This window comes from Pristis pectinata, chromosome 11 (genome assembly GCF_009764475.1).
Source record: "Pristis pectinata isolate sPriPec2 chromosome 11, sPriPec2.1.pri, whole genome shotgun sequence".
Lineage (NCBI taxonomy): Eukaryota > Metazoa > Chordata > Chondrichthyes > Rhinopristiformes > Pristidae > Pristis > Pristis pectinata.
The window spans coordinates 31770056-31791494 of NC_067415.1; the positions used below are offsets into that span (position 1 = coordinate 31770056).

At 40.7% G+C, this 21439-nt stretch overlaps 1 protein-coding gene across 1 annotated transcript in view; it reads left to right on the plus strand.

Moving 5' to 3' along the window:
* Positions 1 to 720: 720 nt before the first annotated feature.
* arhgap20 (Rho GTPase activating protein 20) overlaps positions 721 to 21439 on the plus strand; it is a 66966-nt gene continuing 46247 nt past the window's right edge. The window contains exons 1-3 of the mRNA XM_052026540.1: positions 721 to 805; positions 2748 to 2860; positions 16901 to 16986. Of these exons, the coding sequence (XP_051882500.1) occupies positions 721 to 805; positions 2748 to 2860; positions 16901 to 16986 (284 nt within the window). The remainder of the gene's footprint in view (positions 806 to 2747; positions 2861 to 16900; positions 16987 to 21439) is intronic.

Below are 21439 nucleotides of genomic sequence, written 5' to 3' on the forward strand. Positions count from 1 at the left end.
ACCGACGTAGAACTCTGCTAACCTGAGTGATAGGGCAGTGGTCGTAGCGACTGGTTTTATATGTGTGTGTGTTTTTTTTCCGAGAAGACAGCTTGGTATGTGCTGACATTGCATGAGTTTATCTATTTCTAGTCTAGTCCTAATCAGCCCCTCACTGGGTCCTAATGTCTTTCAGTTCTCGAAGTGAATTTGCGAGTGACAACGATGTCACTAAAGTAAGAATTAAAGTGAAGGTGCGGTTTTCCTGCCAGAGAAATGAAACCAGTGGCAGCAATCGGGAATCGTAAAACAGTATCCTTTGGAACATTTTGTGGTGGGGATAACAATTCGAAATTTAAACCACTCTTTACGTAAAATTTCGCTCAGCATCTTACGTGTGGAAAAATATCCAAAGTTGATCCAGAGCATGGCGCGGGGAGGGGGGCGGGTGGGGTGAGAGGTGTAGTCGGTGAAGCCAGTATTGCCGAGAGATGGCTCTAAAGGAGGGTCCAGAGGTAAGGTAATAGGTTAGGTGTAGGTTGTGACAGTGCTTTGGGAAGTGTGCAATGGTTAATGTGGACGGGTGAGAAGGAACAAAGGAGGACAGGATGAAGGAGTTGGAAACTTGCAAAAGGCGTACGCAGGAGACTGGGGAGGGAAGAGTGTTGGATGGACAGAGTCTGTAGAAGTTGCAGCAGCAGTGGCAATAAGATTGGAAAGGGGGCAGGGCGTCATGTGGTAATGGGTCTCGGTGTGGTTACTGTGCGGTGTGAAGCTCATCTCAAGGTTAAGCAGATCAGTGAAATTGTACATAATCGGGGTCGGCGTGAGTGCTTGCCAAAAGGGTAGCGTTGTAGAGTAAGGCGTAGGGAGAACGTGGGGGGCGGGGGGGGCGGGTAGGTTAGTGGCATGGCACAGAAATGCTGCTGAAATCCAAAGAAGAACGCTCCTACCTCGATCTCCTGTGAGGGAATTCCTTATCCCGGACCGAGGTGACCAAGGACTGGTCGTAGAGATGGCCTGAGTCTGGGTTTTTGTACATGTGGGGGAAACTGGTATGGCCCGGGCTGTGGCTGAGGAAAGTGAGGATAAGAATGATAACATCGGGCAAACCTGGGTGACGGTGGGCGGTAGTTATAGACGGTATTGTGGCAGATGTGCTAACTGCATAGACATGGCATGGAAAGGGGCGAGCGCAGTGCCGTGAAAATAGGTGAGCCAGTGAATGCAGAAGGTCAAACTTCGTTGGACACCCAAATAAAATGTTAAGCGATAGCCCTCGTTATTGTCATAACAGGGCATGGATAAGATGTGTGTTTGTCGCCATGTACAGAACATAGAACATTACAGCACAGTACAGGCCCTTCGGCCCACAATGTTGTGCCGACATTTTATACTGCTCTAAGATCTAACACTTCCATTTCTCTATCATTCATGTGTCTATCTAGGAGTCTCTTAAATGTCTCTAATGTATCTGCCCCCACAACCTCTGCCGGCAGGGCGTTCCACGCACCCACCACTCACTGTGTAAAAAACTTACCCCTGACATCCCCATTATACCTTCCTCCAATCACCTTAAAATTATGCCCCCTCGTGTTAGCCATTGTCCTCCGGGAAAAAGTCTCTGACTGTCCAACAGAGTTTATACAGACTTTGTGTATAGTTGTGTGGTCAGAGCCCATCAGTGTGTGCATGTGTGTGTGTGTGTGTGTGTGTGTGTGTGTGGTGTTCATGTACATATGAGACTAAGTCTCCAATCACATTGGATCTCTTATCTCTTTGCCATTGGATCAAGCTCTCCCTCTGTTGAGCCATGCAGCAACTGGTATGCAGTGCCCAGCCCCACCCTCACATTCAATGAATTCACGCACAGGCATCTTCCACTCCTTGGACTGGAGTGAAGGACGGTCATCCTCCATCCCGAGGGACTGCCTAGGAAGGAGAACAGCATGGGTGCTTTTGTGCCTTTGACTCGGGGCAAGGGGCGGAGTGGAAATGGGGATGAATAGATTTTTTAAAAATATGTAAATGATAGTAAGACTCAGAAAGGCTTTAGAGAGGGGCGGATTGAAGAGGACGATAGGACTGAAGATTGGAACTTTCTGAAGAGAGGACGTTGACAATAATCATAAAGACTGGAGGACAGAGCCGGAGCAAAATGTTTCTTTCTATGAACTTCAGATCCAAGTGTATTATAACATTAATGAAGTCTATTGCCTCCCTGAATTACTGCAATCATTTAATCCTCAGAAATGGAATCTACATTAGCGATTCCATTTCTGTAGAATCCAGACAAGATTAGAGAGAGAACGAAACGGTAATATTGTTGAATCCAAAATTAATCACGGGATTTTATTCGGGCGTGAAAGTAACGGAGAGAGAAGCGTGTGTGGTGCAGTGATGACCGTTTATTTCTGTGAATATCTTGGACTAAGTGAAGCTGGCGGGGAGTGACAGGACCTGGACACAGATGCATAACAAGCAGAGATTTGCGTGCGGCCGAGTAGGTAACCCGTGGGGCTTTAAGACCCAGCGTCTGGTTAGTTGGACCCGCAAGGAGTTGTATCCATGGCAAAGCAATGACGCTGGTTTTAACTAAGCTTATTTAAAAACAAGATCGTCAGACAACTCAGAACTTGCATCGACACTGTTACTGGAGAGGGAGAGGGACTTGATCTGATCCGAATGAAGCTTTCGTTAGGTCCTGCACCAAGAATATTTTGTGAATAGCTGTGCTGTTTGTGAGATGGATTCAGAGACTGATTAAGGAATTACACCTCTTCAAACTATGTCGCCACAACAGGATAACATTGGTCAGAGTCGCTCTTCTTCCCTGACGGGGGAAACTCGAATATCGAGCTGCAGAGGGACAGAGAAGAAGGTAACGGCGAATTTCAGCAACCCTGTGCAAAATATGCATCCCCCAATACTCTGTAGAAACCCCCTGTTGCTCACGGGAGACGAGCCGTTGTATAGTTTTCTTTGGACAGATGCTGGGATACATTCTGGACAGTCGATATTTGTATGTGATAGTTCTCTGCTGGTTTACTTACCTGAATATTGGCCAAAGCAGGGAGAGTTGTTTTTAGCTTACCTTTTAATGTGTGATAGTGTTTACGGAAAAGTATATGCCATTCTCCTGGCAGAGACCGAATTTGGGAAAGATCGCAGCAAAAGGTCCTAGTCCTCTGTTCCTGAAAAGGTGCTGTGCTGCCGGTCCTTGGTGTAAGTTATACAGGCGCCAATTAAAACTTGGACATGAAGCCAAGTGTTTAGAATTTTAAACTTCTCTGCTATGTCTGTCGATGTGTTCACGAAGACTGTATTGGCGGCAAGCACGGTGTATGTGTGTCAAAACTAGCGGCTGGTAAAGCACATTGCTGTTTGTGATATGCGATAAAAATGCAGCATGTGTGGGGTTTTTTTGTCGTGTGTCCTGCGGGTCAGAGAATTGTACGGGAAAATAATCATCCCATTTGATAAAACGATGGCGCTCAACTGGGTTGGTTTTCCTAATCGGTACATCGATGACATTTGCATCAGTATCGACAATTTTGCGGCCCATTGTGTTTGGAAAGCGGTTACAAATAGGTGACAATCGGATTGTTGCAGCGTTATTCGCGTGCAAAAAGGCAATTTCATCCATCTTGAAAGGATTTGGAACGGTAAAGTTGGTGTGGACGAGTTGGGCCGAATGGCCTGTTTCCATGCTGTACGGTTCTATGATTCTAAAGCCGGGAGTGGCTTGGAACCGGAACTGTCAGGTTGTGTTAACAGAATGCTGTGGAAGATTAACCAAGGGCATCGTTAATACATTGCTTTTGGTGTCAGTAGTGGTTAGTCGTATTGTATCATCCGAGGATGTCTGATGATTTCAATATTTTCCGTAATTCCACGATTGTTTCCTTCTCCTTGTGATACAAGCTGTACACTAACTCTCCAGGCAGCCAAAGTAGTGCTAGGGTTTCTGAATGACCACTAGGGAGCAAAGTCGTACATGAAGGTGGCATGGATACTGAACCTGAGACAAGTAAAGCAAAATCCCGAAAATGTCCCAGCCAAACTCTTATACATTTGTGTTTACAAAGACTTGGATGTATGCGCGCATGTTTGCATGTTTGGTGGAGAGCGGCTGTTTACAATATTAATATAACTTTTAATTTAAAAATGTGAGAAGGCAGCTAAAATGTCTCGTTTCTTCCTTTTAATTTAATTGCTTGTCTTGTGTAATCGTAATTATGTAAGTGATAAAGTCACTGCTGAAAACATTTAACTGATAGAAACACTGTGCTCCATAATTTGCCGAAGTATAAACGATTTTATGACGGTTGATTGTAAACACACGCCTGCCAGAGAGTGGACAGTGTGAGCAATACATTGCTTGGATGCTTAGCATTGCTTCACCTCCTGTTGGATGTTTGTCAATATTTGCTCTCCATAAACAGTGAAATAATTAACCTACAGAAAGGAATAGTTTTTAGGCACTGTGGATGTTAGCTCCATTTTTAAAGTTTTAAATTGTTCACATTAGATTAAATGTGCCCTTCGTGGAATTACAACTCGGAAACGCGGTTCCATTCAACTATTCTGTTTTGCTGCTTATCCTCAATATGAATAGTGGTCCTAATCCTATATATCTGCTTAGCTCCCTATCTAACCTGTTATTAAATATTGGCATGTCTTCAATTTCTAGGCTCAGTAGTACGTTCCACAATCCAATTAACCCGGTGAATAGGTTTCTTCTAATATCCATCCTAAATCTCTTATATTTAATTTGTCTATTGATTCTCGATCAGGTTATGAAGTAAAAACTTATTTATTTCTGTTTGCTCTGTTCCATCCTTTCATAACTTTTAAACACACAAATCAAATCACCCATTAGGAGATACAACAGACTACATATGCTGGAATCTGGGGTGAAAAGTGAGCTGCTGGAGGAAGTCAGCAGGTTAGGCAGCATCTGTGGAGGGAAATGGACAGTCGACGTTTTGGGTCTAGACCCTTCATCTGGATTCAATGACTCTCAACCTGAAAAGTCGACTGTCCATTTCCCTCTACAGATGCTGCCTGACCCGCAGAGTTTCTCCAGCAGATCATTTTTGCTCCAAATCGCTCATTAATTTATTCTTTCTTATAAAAGCAAAAATAATTTTCTAATGAATTCGTGTAAAACTCCTTTTATAGCTCCCACATTATAGAGTCTAAAACTGCTCATTGTACTTCAGCTATAGTCTTACTAAAGTTTTCCATAGATCTACCATGTTATCTTGACTCGTAAATTATATACTAATTCTCATGTTGCACAACTTTCTCCGTCGGATTGGCTGATTTTATTATCTTACCTAAACTTCCAAATTCCTCTTTTTCCCAATAAGCCCTTGCATCTGCCTTGCACAATTACTATTGCCCTTGATTTTAGTATCAGCTGCATGTGTGAACACTGGTGCCTCTAACTTGGAATCTAAATTGTTGATGTACATTGTGAGCAAAGGCAACCCAATAGCAGACATTTGTGGGATATTGCTAGCCATTGCCATCCCTTCTGAGAAACTTAATCCTATTCTTAGCTTCATCCCATGGAATCTATTCTAATCTATCCCATTAATTTAATTTCTTTTAATCTTCTTCAATAGTTTCCTGTGTGGTGCCACATATTAGGATATAGAAATTTCCAAGGAGATGACTGAATTATTTGGCAAGATGATTATTCAATTTTCTTCACTCCATGAGAAACTTCATGCCAAATTTTAAAAGAAAATTGCTGTGGGCAGTTCTTCTGATAACCTCCCCTCCCCTCACCCTGCCTTCAATCGCTGCTAGCTCTGTGCTATCCCATAGTAAATGATGACAGATATGGTCAGCTTCTCTGCAAAATGGAAGATTGTTCCACTTCATGGGCAGAGTGTTTCAATGCAAAGCAGCATTCTGCTAGGCAAGAACATCAAGGAGCTAGGATGGGTAAATGGAATTCAGTTATAGGTCAGTCACATCCAAAGAGTGAATGAGAACGTTTTGAGGGCTGAGAGGGTTATTTCTTTCCTTATGGTCCCTGTAGAAAGGAGCAATTTGTATCCATGTGAAAGTAAGAGACGCTTGCAGAAGAAAACATAGGATCTTTCCATCAAATCCTTGCATCTAAGTGGATAAACCTATTTCCTGCAGTTACTCTGTAGTAATTAACATTTCCTCATTTTATTTTGTGCATGGTGGTGAAGTTTGTGGGAGGACCAGCAAGTTTAAAAGCAAATGTTTTGTATTGGAAAATAATACTTAGGGAAGATGCTTTACAAAATTTGTCACAACTCAGAGGGAAATGACAAAAAGCAGTAAACTACATTGGAGAATTAAAGGGCTGTTTCGTGTTTTCCTAATAGAATATGTTTTTATGCTGAAACTTCAATAAAAGTGATATATATATATACTCAATTGACAAGAATAGTTTTAATACTTTTAAGGTTTTGATGATAAACCAGCAGCAGGGAAAGGTCAGGATCAGATGAAACAAAATTGCCAAAAGTCTACATTACAGTTAATGGCTGCCAACACTAAGTGAAAAATGAGTGCACTGACATATGTTTTTACTGTTTAGAAGGTACAAATGGATTTGGGAAGTAATTAGTGCAGAAATGTTCTGTATATTATGCCCCTATCCAAATGGGCTGCCCTGGAGTCTGGAGTTTCTCTGTGTAAGACTCATCAGTGCTTTTGGATTGTAAAAACCATATCATCATGAAGAAGGAATCACTGCCTCTAAACAAATCCCTACTAAGCTGCATATCCATGCAAATATATTTTAAAAGTTAAATGAGAAGAAGGTTCATGGGCTTAACAAGATCAAATTAAAATAAATGTAATGTGTTACCATTAATATAATGTGAAGTGATCATCCATTATTTATATCAATGTTAATTTTTAGCCTGTTGTTCCTTTGAACCTGTAAAAAGGCTTACTTTCTTCCTATAGCTGATTATTAAAAAAGATGCTCAAAATCAGAAGCCTCTAGATCTTTTGGTCTCAGCTTCACCTGCTTAACTGCGTCAGAATAGAACTATCCACCCACCTCAGTACTGGGCAATAAGCATCTTCAAACCTTAACAATGGCATCTGTCTCAATTCACTCTTGTAAAGTGCAATGGCCCATAGTATTTGCTTTCCAAAAGCAAAGTGGCCTTTCTTCAGACTTGAACTCTGAAATGAGCAATTTGCATTCAGAAGAGGTAAGCAATCTTAATTTATCTTTCCAAAAAATGTCACGTCGGGCCCTTGACAGCTCCCAGAGGAGTGATCACATTAGTCCCATTCCCCCAATTTTTATTTCCCTGTATTGCTGAAATTTATTCCCTCTCACACTTCCCCATTAACTTCCCTTCGATTCTTTTTGCCATTAACCTGAACTAAGGAGTAATTTATAGTAGCCATTTAACCTGCTGATCTGCCTTTGGGATGCAGGAGGAAACGGGAGCACCTGGGGGAAATCCACGCAGTCCTGGCTTTAACCTGGGTTCCTGGAGCTGTGAGGCAACTGCACCTTTGTTACCTAGTAATCAAAAAAACAAAATAGAGAGGAGGAATCTTAGTACTTATTAATATAATTCCATATATTTACCTGTGATGATTGACTATTTTGTTGTCAGTGGTATGGACTCTGTCCAGTAACAAATGTACCTCAATTATGCATGCTTGACTAAATGGAAAACAGTTAAATTACCGAAAATAAGTTGACACCGTGACTTACATAGTTTGTCCGATGAGCAATTAGATCAAAGTTGACTTGTACATGAAGCTTCATTTAGCTACCATTGCTTCATTATTCTTCATAGGTTTACATCACAAAACCCCACCAATCTCTGTCTTAAAATATCAATTTATCCAAATACCAATTTGAAATAAGCAGGGCAAGGCAATGAAGGGACAGATTATTTAACAATAATAGTGCATTAAGAAACAAAGATAATTCAACGAGAAGTTATAGTTAAGGGTTCTGTATCTGAATGCATAAAATTCATAACAAATTAGATGAACCAACAGAAGAAACCCAGACAAGTGGGTTTAGCATAATAGTTATTATGGAGATGTGGTTGCATGATGGCCAAAGTTATGAGTTATATATTTGAAGGTACAAAGTTTAGAAAAGAGAGAGAAAATTGATAGTGTTGCAAAGCAGTACGTAGAATGAAAGATGACAGAAAGCCAAGAGTGAGTAAAGATCTTGGCCCTGAGGAACAGGAAGTATAATCAGCATAGGTGGAAATAAGAAATAATAAAGGACCAAAGACACTGCTTGCTATGGATATGGACCCCTAGCAGCATCAACAGAATTGCAGAAAGAATTAACTAAGAAATATGAAAAGCTTGTAGAAAAGGTAACAGAATAATTGTGGGAGATTTTAGTCTTCGAAAAGACTGACATATAAAATGAGCAAAAGTAGCCTGAGGATGAGTTAATGCTATCAATTTGGGATATTCTTCATGTAACCAACGATGGAGCAGGTTATTTTGGTCTTGATGTAGGAGAGGCACATGTCAGAAAAAAATGTAGGCCTAGTTATGTGGGTATGTGAGGTGCATCAATTAAGGCGGATTGGGAAAATAGATTGAAGGGTTAGTGAGTAGATAAATAATTGCAGGCATTTAAGGAACTATTTGAACTAAAATCAGAAACTGTCAGAAATACTCAGCAGGATAGGCAGCACTTCATCATAACTGGAAAAGTGAGAAAAAAATTAGTTTTAAGTTGCAGCGAGGGTGGGAGAGAGATTGGTAGAAGAGAATATCTCTAATACATTAATGAGGGTAGTTAGAGACAGGGAAAGCAAACAAAATGACATGGCATACAGCTAGTAGAACTGCTCCCTCATAGCTCCAGCTGCTCAGGTTCAATCCCGATCTCTGGTGCTGTCTGTGGGTAGTCTGTATATTCCCCCTGTGACCATGCGGGTTTCCTTTCTGTGCTCTGGTTTCCTCAAAGACATGTGGGTTATGAGGGTAATCAGCCACTGTAAATATTGCTCCTAGTGTGTAGGTGACTGGTAGAATCTTGGGGGGGGGGGGGGGGGGGGGCGGGGGTGTTATGGAAATGTGCAGAGAGTAAAAGAAGGGGATGAATGTAGGATTAATATGTGGGTGTTTGATGGTCAGTGTGGACTCAGTGGGTCAAAGGGCCTGTTTCCATGGTTCGACAAATCTGCGACTCTGTTACATGTTGAAGCTGTGAAATGCAGGTCTGAACTTCTGTTGAAACCTGAAACCAAATGGAGAATGCTGGAAATGCCCACCAATCAGCCAATGTATGTAGAAAGAGGAAAACCTTAGATAACCTTGCATCAGGATTGGCCAGTTCTGATACTAACAGGAAAAGGGAATTATCTGAAATTGTTGAATTTGATATTGAGTCCCAAAGGCTGCAATGTGCCCACATGTATGACAAAGTGCTGCTCCTCAAGTTGAGCTTATGAGGCCACAGAGAAGTCAGAATGGGAGAGGGATAGAAAATTAAAGTGATGGGCAACCAATTGCCTTTGTGTACTGAATGGCAGCTTTCTCTATCCTGGTCCAACCACGTAGATGCCATGGCAAGAAAGCTCACCAGCACCTCTACTTCCTCAGGAGGCTAAAGGAATTTGGCACATCCCCTTTGACACTCACCAACTTTTATCAATGCACCATATGAAGCATCCTATCTGGATACATCACGGCTTGGTATGGCAAAAGTTCTGCCCGGGACTGCAAGAAGCTGCATAGAGTTGTGGGCACACCCCAATGCATCATGGAAACCAGCCTCCCCTCTGTGGACTCTGTCTATACCTCTCACTGCCTTGGTGAAGCAGCCAGCATAATCAAAGACCCATCCACCCGGATCATTCTCTCTTCTCTCCTCTCCCATTAGGCAGAAGATTCAGGAGCCTGAGGGCACATACCACCAGGCTCAAGAGCAGTTTCTATCCCACTGTGATAAGTCTACTGAATGGTTCCCTTATGCAATGAGATGGACTCTTGACCTCACAATCTACCTTGTAATGACCTTGCACCTTATTGTCTACTTGAAATGCACTTCCCTGTAACTGTGACACTTTACTCTGTATTCTATTATTGGTTTTACCCTGTACTACCTCCATGCACTGTGTAATGAATTGATCCATACGAACGGTATGCAAGACAAGTTTTTCACTGTACTTCGGTACAAGTGAGAATAGTAAACCAATTCCAATACCAATGCAGAAGTTCCTTTGCTTGTTCATAACCATCCTCTTTCACATTGTTTCTTCACCCTTTTTGTCCCTTAGTCATGCCTAATGTTTACCTCTTCACAGACTTTCCATTATGTTCTCTCCTCTCTTCACCAAACTTTCATTGCACCTTAAATCTTATTTATTTCTAATCCTTCTGAGTTTTAATGAGAGTTCATTGACCTAAAGTGTTCTCTGATTCCCTTTTCACAGACCTACCGAGTACTTCCAACAACTTTTGTTTTTATTACTATTTCCAAATGCTGACAATTCCATGTTCGTAACAATTTTACATCCGGAAATATTCCCATAATCTCAAAACTAATCTAACTTCTGAATGCTCTTTTGAATAGAACTCAAAGTTATGAAGGCTGCATTTTATCAGCTTATTTGGGAAATGCAACTTGTTTAGACAAAAACACTAAATCAAAGACTTCAGCAGCTTAGTTTGTAGGAAGCCATTAGCTCATCTTAAAATATTTCTGTTCTATGTTTGTGAGCAATCAACCATAGGAGAAAAGAATTGATTCTAACATCTGAGTTTGACCTGTCAGCTGATTTAATTGGTTCATCCTGACAACCTCAATTGGAGGGAAAAATATGATTTCTCTTGTGAAAAGCACACAAGCATTAATGAAGATGTGTCAGCTTAAACATCTAATGAATATGTAATATACACATATACTAAATAATAGCTTGTATAAGGCAGTTAAAAAAAGTTAGAGACTAATTGTTTAAGACTACACTTATGTGTTCTCTGCTTTCATTGAATATATGTGTCTTTTTAAATTTGCTGCTTCAACCATCCTCTCTTTATTGCCTTATTTTAGCAGGGATCTATATTGGGAAAGTTTGTACACATAAGGAATTCATATCTGTTCTTTGTCCATGCCCTGCCTCCGAGACTGGTGGGAACCAAATGCTAGATGTCAGTGTGGATACAATCAGTTTATCAGCTTCATCAAACAATTCTCCTAAAAGAATAAAATCCATTTAAAGAAAAAGGACAAAGCAGCCCGTCTGCAAGTATCAAAACACCAGCTCACGTTATCATGTACTTCAATACTGGATTCTACCAGTGGATTTCTTCAATTATCTATCACCACAAACACAAAAAAAAATCTTTTATTATGAGATAGTTTCAGTCCACGGCAGCTTTATCTAATTTTTACTTGCAATTTTATCGATCAATTATTAGTGAAAGAACAGAAAGACTTGTACTTATAGGGTGTTTATTGTAATTTCAGAATGCTCCAAAAGAATTTGTAGAAGGATCCCACTAGCCTCAGAATAATACTGACAGATAATCTGTTTTATTGAAAATCAAAAACCTGCAGATGCTGGAAATATGAAATACAAACAAAAAGTGCTGAAAACACCGAGCAGATCAGGCAACATCTGTGGAAAGTGAAACACAGTTAATGTTTTCTGTATCTATTTTTATCAGTGTTAGTTGAGGGATGAATAGTGGCCAAGACTCTGAAGAGAACTCCAAGTTATTCATTGAAATAAAGGCCTGATTTACTTAACATTTAGTTGAGAGGGCAGATTGTCCCTCAGCACTCTCATCTGAATGACTTACAGTATCCCCTCACTAGAGTTGAAGCCTAGAATTTGTGCAGCTCGCAACCTTCTGACTCAGGCTCAGATAGTTCCATAGGCTAAACTTTGCTGAACATGGTTCACCACCAGGAACTGTGGCCTGCAGTCTCCCCATGCCACTCCTTACCTGATGTGGGGGGGTCTGCCTCACTGTCCTTACATTATGGAATCCACTGGTGCAGCCTAGCAATGGCAGAAACTTCAAATCTGTCTGCAAGGCCTACATCACGAATAAAGTTTTGAGGGTGATGACCAATGTCCACAAACTGCTGGCAGTAATCATTGTGTGGATTCAAGCTTTGTGTACCCTTTAAAAATGTGCTGGAATCTTTGTAGATTTCTTCATTGTATTGCATTTCTGTTTCCTCCTCTGCCACATCTTCACCTTTGTATTCTTCAAAATCTTCTTCACTGGCTTCCCCTTCTTCTGGAAGCCTCTGCTTCATAATTGAGGCAGATGTGTCATAAGTTGCCCTGCAAGTTTCCCTGGTTTCAGCAATCTCCCTCTGGTTCATGAATAAACCCTGACACCAAACACTGTTGAACGTTTTGGCAGCCAGCCAACTCCTGACCTTCAAAAATAAATTTAAAAAAAAACCTTCAATCTCTCCACTGTGTATGAATCAGCTATCCATTGGCTAAGTTGCTGATTGCCTGAATTGACTGTCATTGCTAACATCAGTTCAACCGTGTAATGCAACAACATGCATCAGCAAAATAGACATTACATGAAAATGCTGGACAATAATACTGATGCACTGACTGAACACCACTGATTTTATCAAAAGCATCAATTAAATGTGTATCCAACTTTGGAAGTGGTGGATGTTATATTGGTTAGATATAGAAGTATAGACATTTACAGTACAAAAGAGGATCAAGTGCTCATTTTTAGAGCCCTATGTACAACACAAATATCAGAATCAGAATCAGATTTATTATCACTGACATATGATGTGAATATTATGAATGTGAATATTAACTGACAATATATTGCCTGTTAATATGACTCTCTGTGGCTCTACAAGATGTAATATTGCATTCTTCAGAAGACATTTTCATTGTTGGCAGGTATTTTAGTTATGGATGAACAATTACTGCTTATTATTTATTCAATATTTGACTGGTCACTAGATATTAATCATCTATTTAAAAAATATTAATGTATTAAGTCATAGTTTTACAAGACTGGAAATAAACCCCTTTTCAGTGTTTCTGTTTATTTTGCCTATCTGAATATCTATTGTTTTGGCTGTAATTAGCAATTGAACTTTGTTTGTAAAACATATTGATAATTAATTCTCAAAGCATATAAAGCTAGAGTAGTAATGAAATGCTATTATATGACTTATCCAATCGTAGATGGAGAATATCCCTACCACCTGCCAATGTAAGCTTTTGAAACTACTTATAAAATTCTCTGCAACCAAATTTAATCCCCTGTCTCTGAATCAGATGATGGGAGCAACTTAATAGACATTTATCTGGAAGGATATTGAGGGAAAAATTTATGCACTTTAAGGTATTTCATTTTCATTATTTTATCTCTGCTGCCCACCTCCCCTCTTTATATATCTTAAAGCACGGGACAGATGGTCCATTCTGCAGATTTATTTTGTTTTTTTTAAGCTGTGTTTTTATTATGTTGGCTCTCTACTTAGTCATCATTCCCATCTGAAAAGAATGGTCAAGCCAATGCTAAGCACTAGTCAGCTGGAAGAAATATTCCAGGGCCTGAGTGGAACTGTATCCATGGCTTTCTATTTTATGTTGGGAGCACAACTGCCACAGCAGGTCAACAGCAGAAATAATCTCACTGGCTCTCCACTCTTTGAAGCACCAAAACATACGCCAGGCTGCTGTTTATCGATTACAGCTCAGAGTTCAACACCATCATCCCCTCAGTACTAATCACCAAGCTTCAAAACCTGGGCCTCTGTACCTCCCTCTGCAGCTGGATCTCGACTTTCTTATCGGGAGACCACAGTCAGTGCGGATCGGTAACGACATCTTCTCCTCGCTGACAATCAGCACAGGAACACCTCAAGGATGTGTGCTTAGTCCACTGATTTGATTGTGGACTTCAGGAAGGGGAAGTCGGGAGAACACACACCAGTCCTCATTGAGGGGTCAGTGGTGGAAAGGGTGAGCAGCTTCATGTTCCTGGGCTTCAACATCTTTGAGGATCTATCCTCGGCCCAACACATTGATGCAGTCACGAAGAAGCCACACCATTGGCTCTACTTCGTTAGGAGTTTGGTATGTCACTAAAGACTCTTGCAAATTTCTATAGGTGTACAGTAGAAAACAGTCTGACTGGTTGCACCACAGCCTGGTATGGAGGCTCCAATGGACAAGATTGCAAAAGGTTACGGAGGGTTGTGGACTCAGCCAGCTCCATCACAGCACAACCCTCCCCACCATTGAGGACATCTTCAAGAGGCGGTGTCTCAAGAAGGCGACATCCATCACTAAGGACCCTCACCATCTGGGACATGGCCTCTTCTCGTTACTACCATTGGGGAGGAGGTACAGGAGCCTGAAGACCCACACTCAGCGATTTAGGAACAGCTTCTTCCCTTCCACCATCAGACTTCTGAATGAACCCATGAACACTACCTCGTTATTCCTTTTTTTGCACGATTTATTTATCTTGTAACTTATAACAATTTTATGTCTTTGCACTGTACTGCTGCCGCAAAACAACAAATTTCATGTCAGATAAGTCAGTGATAATAAAATCTGATTCTGATTCTGAAGATCCTGTTGAGAATGACCAATTAATAAGTGAATAATTACGATGTGTATTATGATGATAGTTATAATGATTATTCATAAGTTTCCACTCCATTGTATGAGAGATGCTGCACAATGTTTTGCCATCAATTTCTTTCTAAAAGAAGGAAAAAAGGGTTTTCATACTTCTTAGCCATATGTCCAGATGCTCTTGGCCATAGGGTGACTTTCCACCAAGACCAAGTGGTCTTATAATTTGTGGTGGCTTTGAAGAACAGCGGTAGGCAGACCTTATGAAGCTTTTAGCCAAACTACAGGAAGAATGTTGTTCACCAAATACCCTATTTATTCCAAATATCACAGATCTCCCTGATGGGAGTCCCCTTCTTCCAAATGTATATTGTCACTCTATGCTTAATAGTCAGAAACTTGCTGCAAGGTAAACAATTTTCTCGTGTAATGTATAAATGGGAGAATTATAGAAGCAGAAGGAGACCATTCAGTCCAAAAATGCCTATGCCTGTTCTTTGAAAAAAACTATCCAATTAGTCCCACTATTCCACTTTTTTGCCATAGCTCCACAGACTTCTCTTTTTTATATACTAACGTTCTCAGAAGATCCTGCTGAGAATGGGGATGCAACAACCAACTAAGTATGATGTGTGGTTATTCATGAGCTTCCGCTCTATTGTATAAGATGTTGCTGCATTAACGCATCACAGGATATTTGGCCATCATTTCTTCTGAATATTAAAAAAATGGTCCTATACGTAGATTTCCAGCATGTTCTTTTTACCTTTAAGAGGTAGGAGAAACACCTAATGAACTATCTGAGATAATATTGAGTATGAGCAAGTAGATTTAAATAAAAGTTGTCCATCTGGTCAGAAAAGCATCACTTCGTTTTAAATTTAAATTAAATTTTAAATTTTTTAAAATTTTATTTACAGCGTGGTAACAGGCCCTTCCGGCTCAACGAGTCCGCGCCGCCCATTTTAAACCCAAAGTAACCTATCAGTACATCTTTGCAATGTGGGAGGAAACCAGAGCACCTGGAGGAAACCCACGCAGACACGGGAGAACATACAAACTCCCTACAGACAGCGACGGGAATCGAACCCCGATCGCTGGCGCTGTAATAGCGTTGCGCTAACCACTACGCTACTGTGCTGCCCTATTCCATATCCCACACCCATACTGACATGTCTATCCATGGCCTCCTCTACTGCCACATTAAGGCCAGATGCAGGTTGGAGGAACAACACCTCATATTCCACCTTGGGATGCTCCAACCTGATGGCCTCAACATCGATTTCTCTAACTTCCAGTAACCCCACCCCTTCTTCCCACCCCCTCCCCCCAATCCTTTGTCTTCCCTTATTCCTATGGCTCCCTTCCCCTGCCTTGAGGACCTGCCCATCTCCTCTTCTCCCCTCCTCCATCCTTTATTCTATGGTCCACAGCTCTCTCCTACCAGATTCTTTCTTCTTCAGCCCTTTGCCTCTTCTACCTATCACCTCTCAGCTTATTCTGGACTCGCCTATCACCTGAACTCAGCTATCACCTACCTGCGTGTGCTCCTCCCCCTCCCCCCACCTTCTTATTCTGGCTTCTGCCCTCTTCCTTTCCAGTCCTGATGAAGGGTCTCGGCCCGAAACTCGACTGTTTATTTCCCTCCATGGATGCTGCCTGACCTGCTGAGTTCCTCCAGCGCTTACTGTGTATTGCTCCAGATTCCAGCATCTGCAGAATGTTTTGTGTCTCGGAAAAGCATCCTATCTTGTGACATTGTGATCGTTTATAAGCTATTATACAAGAAAATATATTTTGGCAAAGGTCGTTGAATAACCCAAGGTAAATTGCACAAGTTTGCTGTGACATTTTGGCATATAATAATATTTTCTGTGTGGCATTACAAAGTAGTTGGATGGCCAGAGCTAAGCAGTCTTTCCAGAGTGTAATTAGCCACAGTGGCTGTGCTGCCAGATTACACTAAGCAGTTGTCAATCTGTTCTCAATGCTTTAAAGATTTTGGACACAGCAATTTTGGAATATGCTTTTCAACTCTTTTACACCTGTTTTCCATAGGTTTCTTTGCAATACTGTTCACTGGATAACAGCCAACCCCTTCAGGGTTACTGAGCATCTGATGCCAGACAGCTGTTTGAATAAAAACGAACAAAATCTCTGATATATCTCCATAATCTCATGGGGCACCAATGCTAAAACAAAGCTACTAGTATTGTTAAAATTGCTAAATTTGATTAGATTATGAAACCTGGTGAGTTTCCTAGTAGAGGACAAATTGATATAGTTAACCCCCATTAATTATTGTTATCTTTCTCCTCCTTATGCAGAAAATGAAGAGTCTGGCCCAGAGACGACAGTCGGCACCCTCTTTGGTGATTAGCAAAGCACTTAACAAAACCAGAACATTGTCCAGGTAAATCTGCCTGATAAGGCGCTGCATTGTTTTGAAATTTAACAATCTCATATAAGGATTAAAAATGACGTTCATTTTAAAATTCATCTACTGATGTTGGTAACCAGATGTGACTATATTACTTTTATAATGAAAATTAGACCAGCTTAATACACCCTTTATTATTTTGTTGTCTCATTAAACAAGGAAAAATGCTCTGCATCAGAGTTTTTACAGTTGAAAAGCCATGGTCAGTGATTAGGAGGTGATTCTGAAGAGCAGGATTGGCATTTCTGTGCATAACTTGATTCACATTTAATTTCTTCTGATAATACACACGCTTTTCATTAATACATTTCCATACATCAATGTGTTTTAATTGGATTTCTTGGATTTGCAATGCAGAGGTCTGTTTTGATCTGTTCTTAAACTTCACTGTGAGGTTCTATGAATCTGATTAACATTTGGCAGGATCAGATGTACCTTCATTTCCAAGAAACTTATTTGAGAGTGAATTTTTGGCATGCCTTTCTTTGACAATTAGGCAGCACGTTCAGGGCCTGAAATGTGCTCTGATATGATATCATTGTGGTATGCACATGATAAGGTGGAGACGTTGTTCATGTCGCTCAGAATTTCAGTTTGAGAGCTTGCCGGGGGCTGATTGTTGATGTAGTGACTGAAGAATCTGCAGAGCAGGAACTTAGTTAAAGGGTTCATGAAAATCTGATAGCTACCATTTATTTATCCTTGAAAAAGAGAGGTATGGATAACCATGGCTGCTCAGCCAGCTTGTGATTAAAGATATTGAACTCTATACGATAATACTTGTGGAATGTCAATGTTCATTGCAGTCAATACATGGTGCTTTGAAGTATGGCTGCTAGGGGATTAGAGAAGAGTGCCAAAAATGTTGCGATCTGTTGCATCTCGTACAACTTCACCTGAAAATAGGCTCTACTTTGGAGTAGACTGGAAGAGATGGGCAGCAGGAAGCTGTGACAAACGTTGACCTCCATGAAGAATCAGAAGCAACACACACAAAATGCTGCAGGAACTCAGCAGCTCAGCATCTATGGTGGGAAATAAACAGTCGATGTTTCGGGTTGAGACCCTTCATCAGGACTGGGAAGGAAGAGGGCAGAAGCCAGAATAAGAAGGTCGGGGGAGGGGGAGGAGCACAAGCTGGCAGTTGATAGGTGAGTCCAGGTGAGGGGGGAGGGAGGGGGAAGGTAGGTGAGTGGTGGAGGGGGGATGAAAGGGAGTGATATAAGAAGCTGAGAGGTGATAGGTAGAAGAGGCAAAGGACTGAAGAAGAAGGGATCCGGTAGGAGAGGTCAGTAGACCATGGAACAAAGGGAAGGAGGTGTGGAATAGATGGGCAGGTCATGAGGGCAGGGGAGGGGAAGGAGAAGGGGTGAGGGGGCCACAAGAATGAGGGAAAACAAAGGGGGAGGGGGTGGGGAAAAGGGTAGAGGTTACCAGAAGTTAGAGAAATTGATGTTAAGGCCGTCAGGTTGGAGACTACCAAGGTGGAATATGAGGTGTTGCTCCTCCAACCGACATCTGGCCTCAACGTGGCAGTAGAGGTGGCCATGGATAGACATGTCGGTATGGGAGTGGGAAGTGGATGGCCACTGGGAGATCCTGGCTTTTGCGGTGGATGGAATGAAGGTGCTCAATGAAGCGATCACCCAATTTGCGTCGGGTCTCACTGATGTAGAGGAGGCCGCACCGGGAGCACTGGATGCAATAAATGACACCCTTGGATTCACAGATGAAGCACTGCCTCACCTGGAAGGACTGATTCAGGGGAGAATCAGAAAATGTGTCGGCCCCACTATTATAGTGGCTCTAAATCACCTTTGAACTTCCCGGGGTTGTGAAAGGCACTATATAATTGCAAGTTCTTACTTTCTCTCTTCAACTTTTTAAAGGCACAAGAGACTACAACAGCCATTTGTACATGCCTGTCACATTATAGTAGAGCTAAGTATCACATCCATTAACCATAGCTTGCATTAGGGAATTTGAAAACAATAGTATTTCCTCCTCTGGATAATCTGTTTCATGGCTAAAGAACTGTCAACACACAATACAACATCTGAAATCACACATTTTTAACTAAGTGTAGTCAAACTGTTCATTATATTCTAAAAAATGATACAGAGGCACTGGACAGGATGAAACAAACATTACAGAGACAATACCAGAACCAGGAGCATATACCAATCAGAAAAGAAAGAAGAGTCTCCTTTTTCCTGAAACAGAAAGTTGATTACCAATATAATAGATTTCTTTAAAACCATGAAAGGTTTTGAGAGAGTAAATACAAAAAGAGTGCTTCCACTTAAGGAGAATATAAGATAGTCACAAAGAAATCAAACAGTGAATACAGAAATACCAAGGAGACACTAGCTTTTGTCACAATGTTTTGAGAACATTATCATTTCTCCTTTTCTGTACTAAATGTTCAGAGAAGTCAGCAGCCCTTTAAAATTTGCTGCACATGAATTATCACCTTTCCCCCCCAGGTGTGCTGAGTTCAACTAGTACATAAATGGACTAACCATGCTTTCTTTATAGCATAAAGTATGCTCAGAAAATTCTCATTTACTTAATTCAATGGCCACACAGTTGTTGTACTAGGAACACATTATTCACTCCATTATTTTACAGTGATAATGGCAAGAAACTCTAGTTTATTTTGTTGAGATATACTTTCTAAAACAAAGAATAATGTGTGTGTTCATAAAAAATGTACAAAGGAGGAAAGTTTTTCTGCTTGTGCTCACTTCTGCGGCAAAGCTCCTGCTCAAGAGAGTGCCTGGTTTTCTGTTGATGAATAGAAATTCATTGGCTGTACAGGTTTCATTTTGCAAGCTTTATAGCTTGCTAATGAGCTTATACCTTAGCAGCAAGGAAGTAACTTTATATGAGATCGATTTTGTACACTGAAAGCATTACCCTGAAAACCAAACAATGAATTTATGAAACATTCTTCTGGCATTAATGTTAATCAGAATACTTTTGCCAAAGTAATCAAAACTTAAATGTCACCTCCTAAATTCCAGAAGCCGTGGTTTCCCACCCAAATTTTTCAGGAATGTCCATGGGAATTCAACAACTTTTTCCAACTGGAGTTTTGGCAGATTCTGGATTCCACCTTTTTTCACCTTTTGCTCCCCAATGATCACCTTTTGAACCAGTGACTTGACTGAGCTTCTCTCGTGCTGCTGCCTCTGAACTGCACCTCAGGATGGCTGACTGCTGAAAGCTTTCTGCTTGGAGGAAATTCTTGACTTTGTTTGGCAAACAACAGCAAGAGATTTAACTAGATCCATACACTCCAGCAGATGTTTTACTTTCTTATTATTAATTTAACTGCTAAGTGTCAACTGAGGTGGTTCATGGAAACAAGACAACAGTGCCAATTAATATATGAAAATGCTGATTACTGCTAAAAGATAGCATGACAGCATACATTAAATCTAATATCATTACGAGTGTTTCACTGGGTTTTAATGTTGGAGGGAGTGCATGGACTGCAGACATTCACTGATCTCTTGACTGCAGGCAATCCTGGCAATAGAGTGAATTTGAAACTTGAGAGCAGAGTTTGATTGAAGCACTTAATAACAGCTGCACTTAGAAGGTTTTTAATTTTTTTGCAAAAATATTAGTTTTCAAAACTCTGTCCTTAACATTTCATCTAAAGGGTGATGAAACTCTGTAACATAGAACATAGAATATAGAACAGTACAGCACAGTACGGGCCCCCTTCAGCCCACGATGTTGTGCCAACCTATATAAACCCACCCCACGATCAATCTATAGAACATAGGGCAGTGCAGCACAATATGTTTGAGCTTGAGTTTGAGTTTGAGTTTTCTGTATGAAAGTGACAGATCTAATTGAAGATCCAACTTTCTGTTCCTGCTTCCTCTTTTTCTTTGCTCTCTTGAAATGACATGGTTCATTTACACAGGAGCCTGTTACCTCCTTCAGAAATATTTCCCATATTTTTTGTGAACTTTGTGGTCAAGCCTGATCTTCCACAATTCCAGAATCCTTTTTCGTTTGGTTTGTCAATTTACGGGCTTTTAAAGTTCTAATCTGATATAGTGGAATCACTGCATCTTGAATCACCTTATCTTATCCCCTGTGAGATAACACAGAATAAGCTCTGAATCTGAAAAGGATGGGTTTATGAAAATAAATCACAGAAGAGAATTTACTGGAAACAATAATAAAAGAGCATTAGAGTCAGGAAGTCATACGTTCTTTGAGACATTGTATAGTGAATTCCAAATGGGAACGATGTAATTTTGTTCATTGTAGTCTTGAACTTACCTTGTAATACAAAGTTTAATTAGAGGCACTCTGGTAAATGGTAATTTTATAACTTTTCCTCTCTTGTTGTCATAAGTATCAAGTTTCTTTTTAAAACATAATTTATCTTATTTTTCTTACT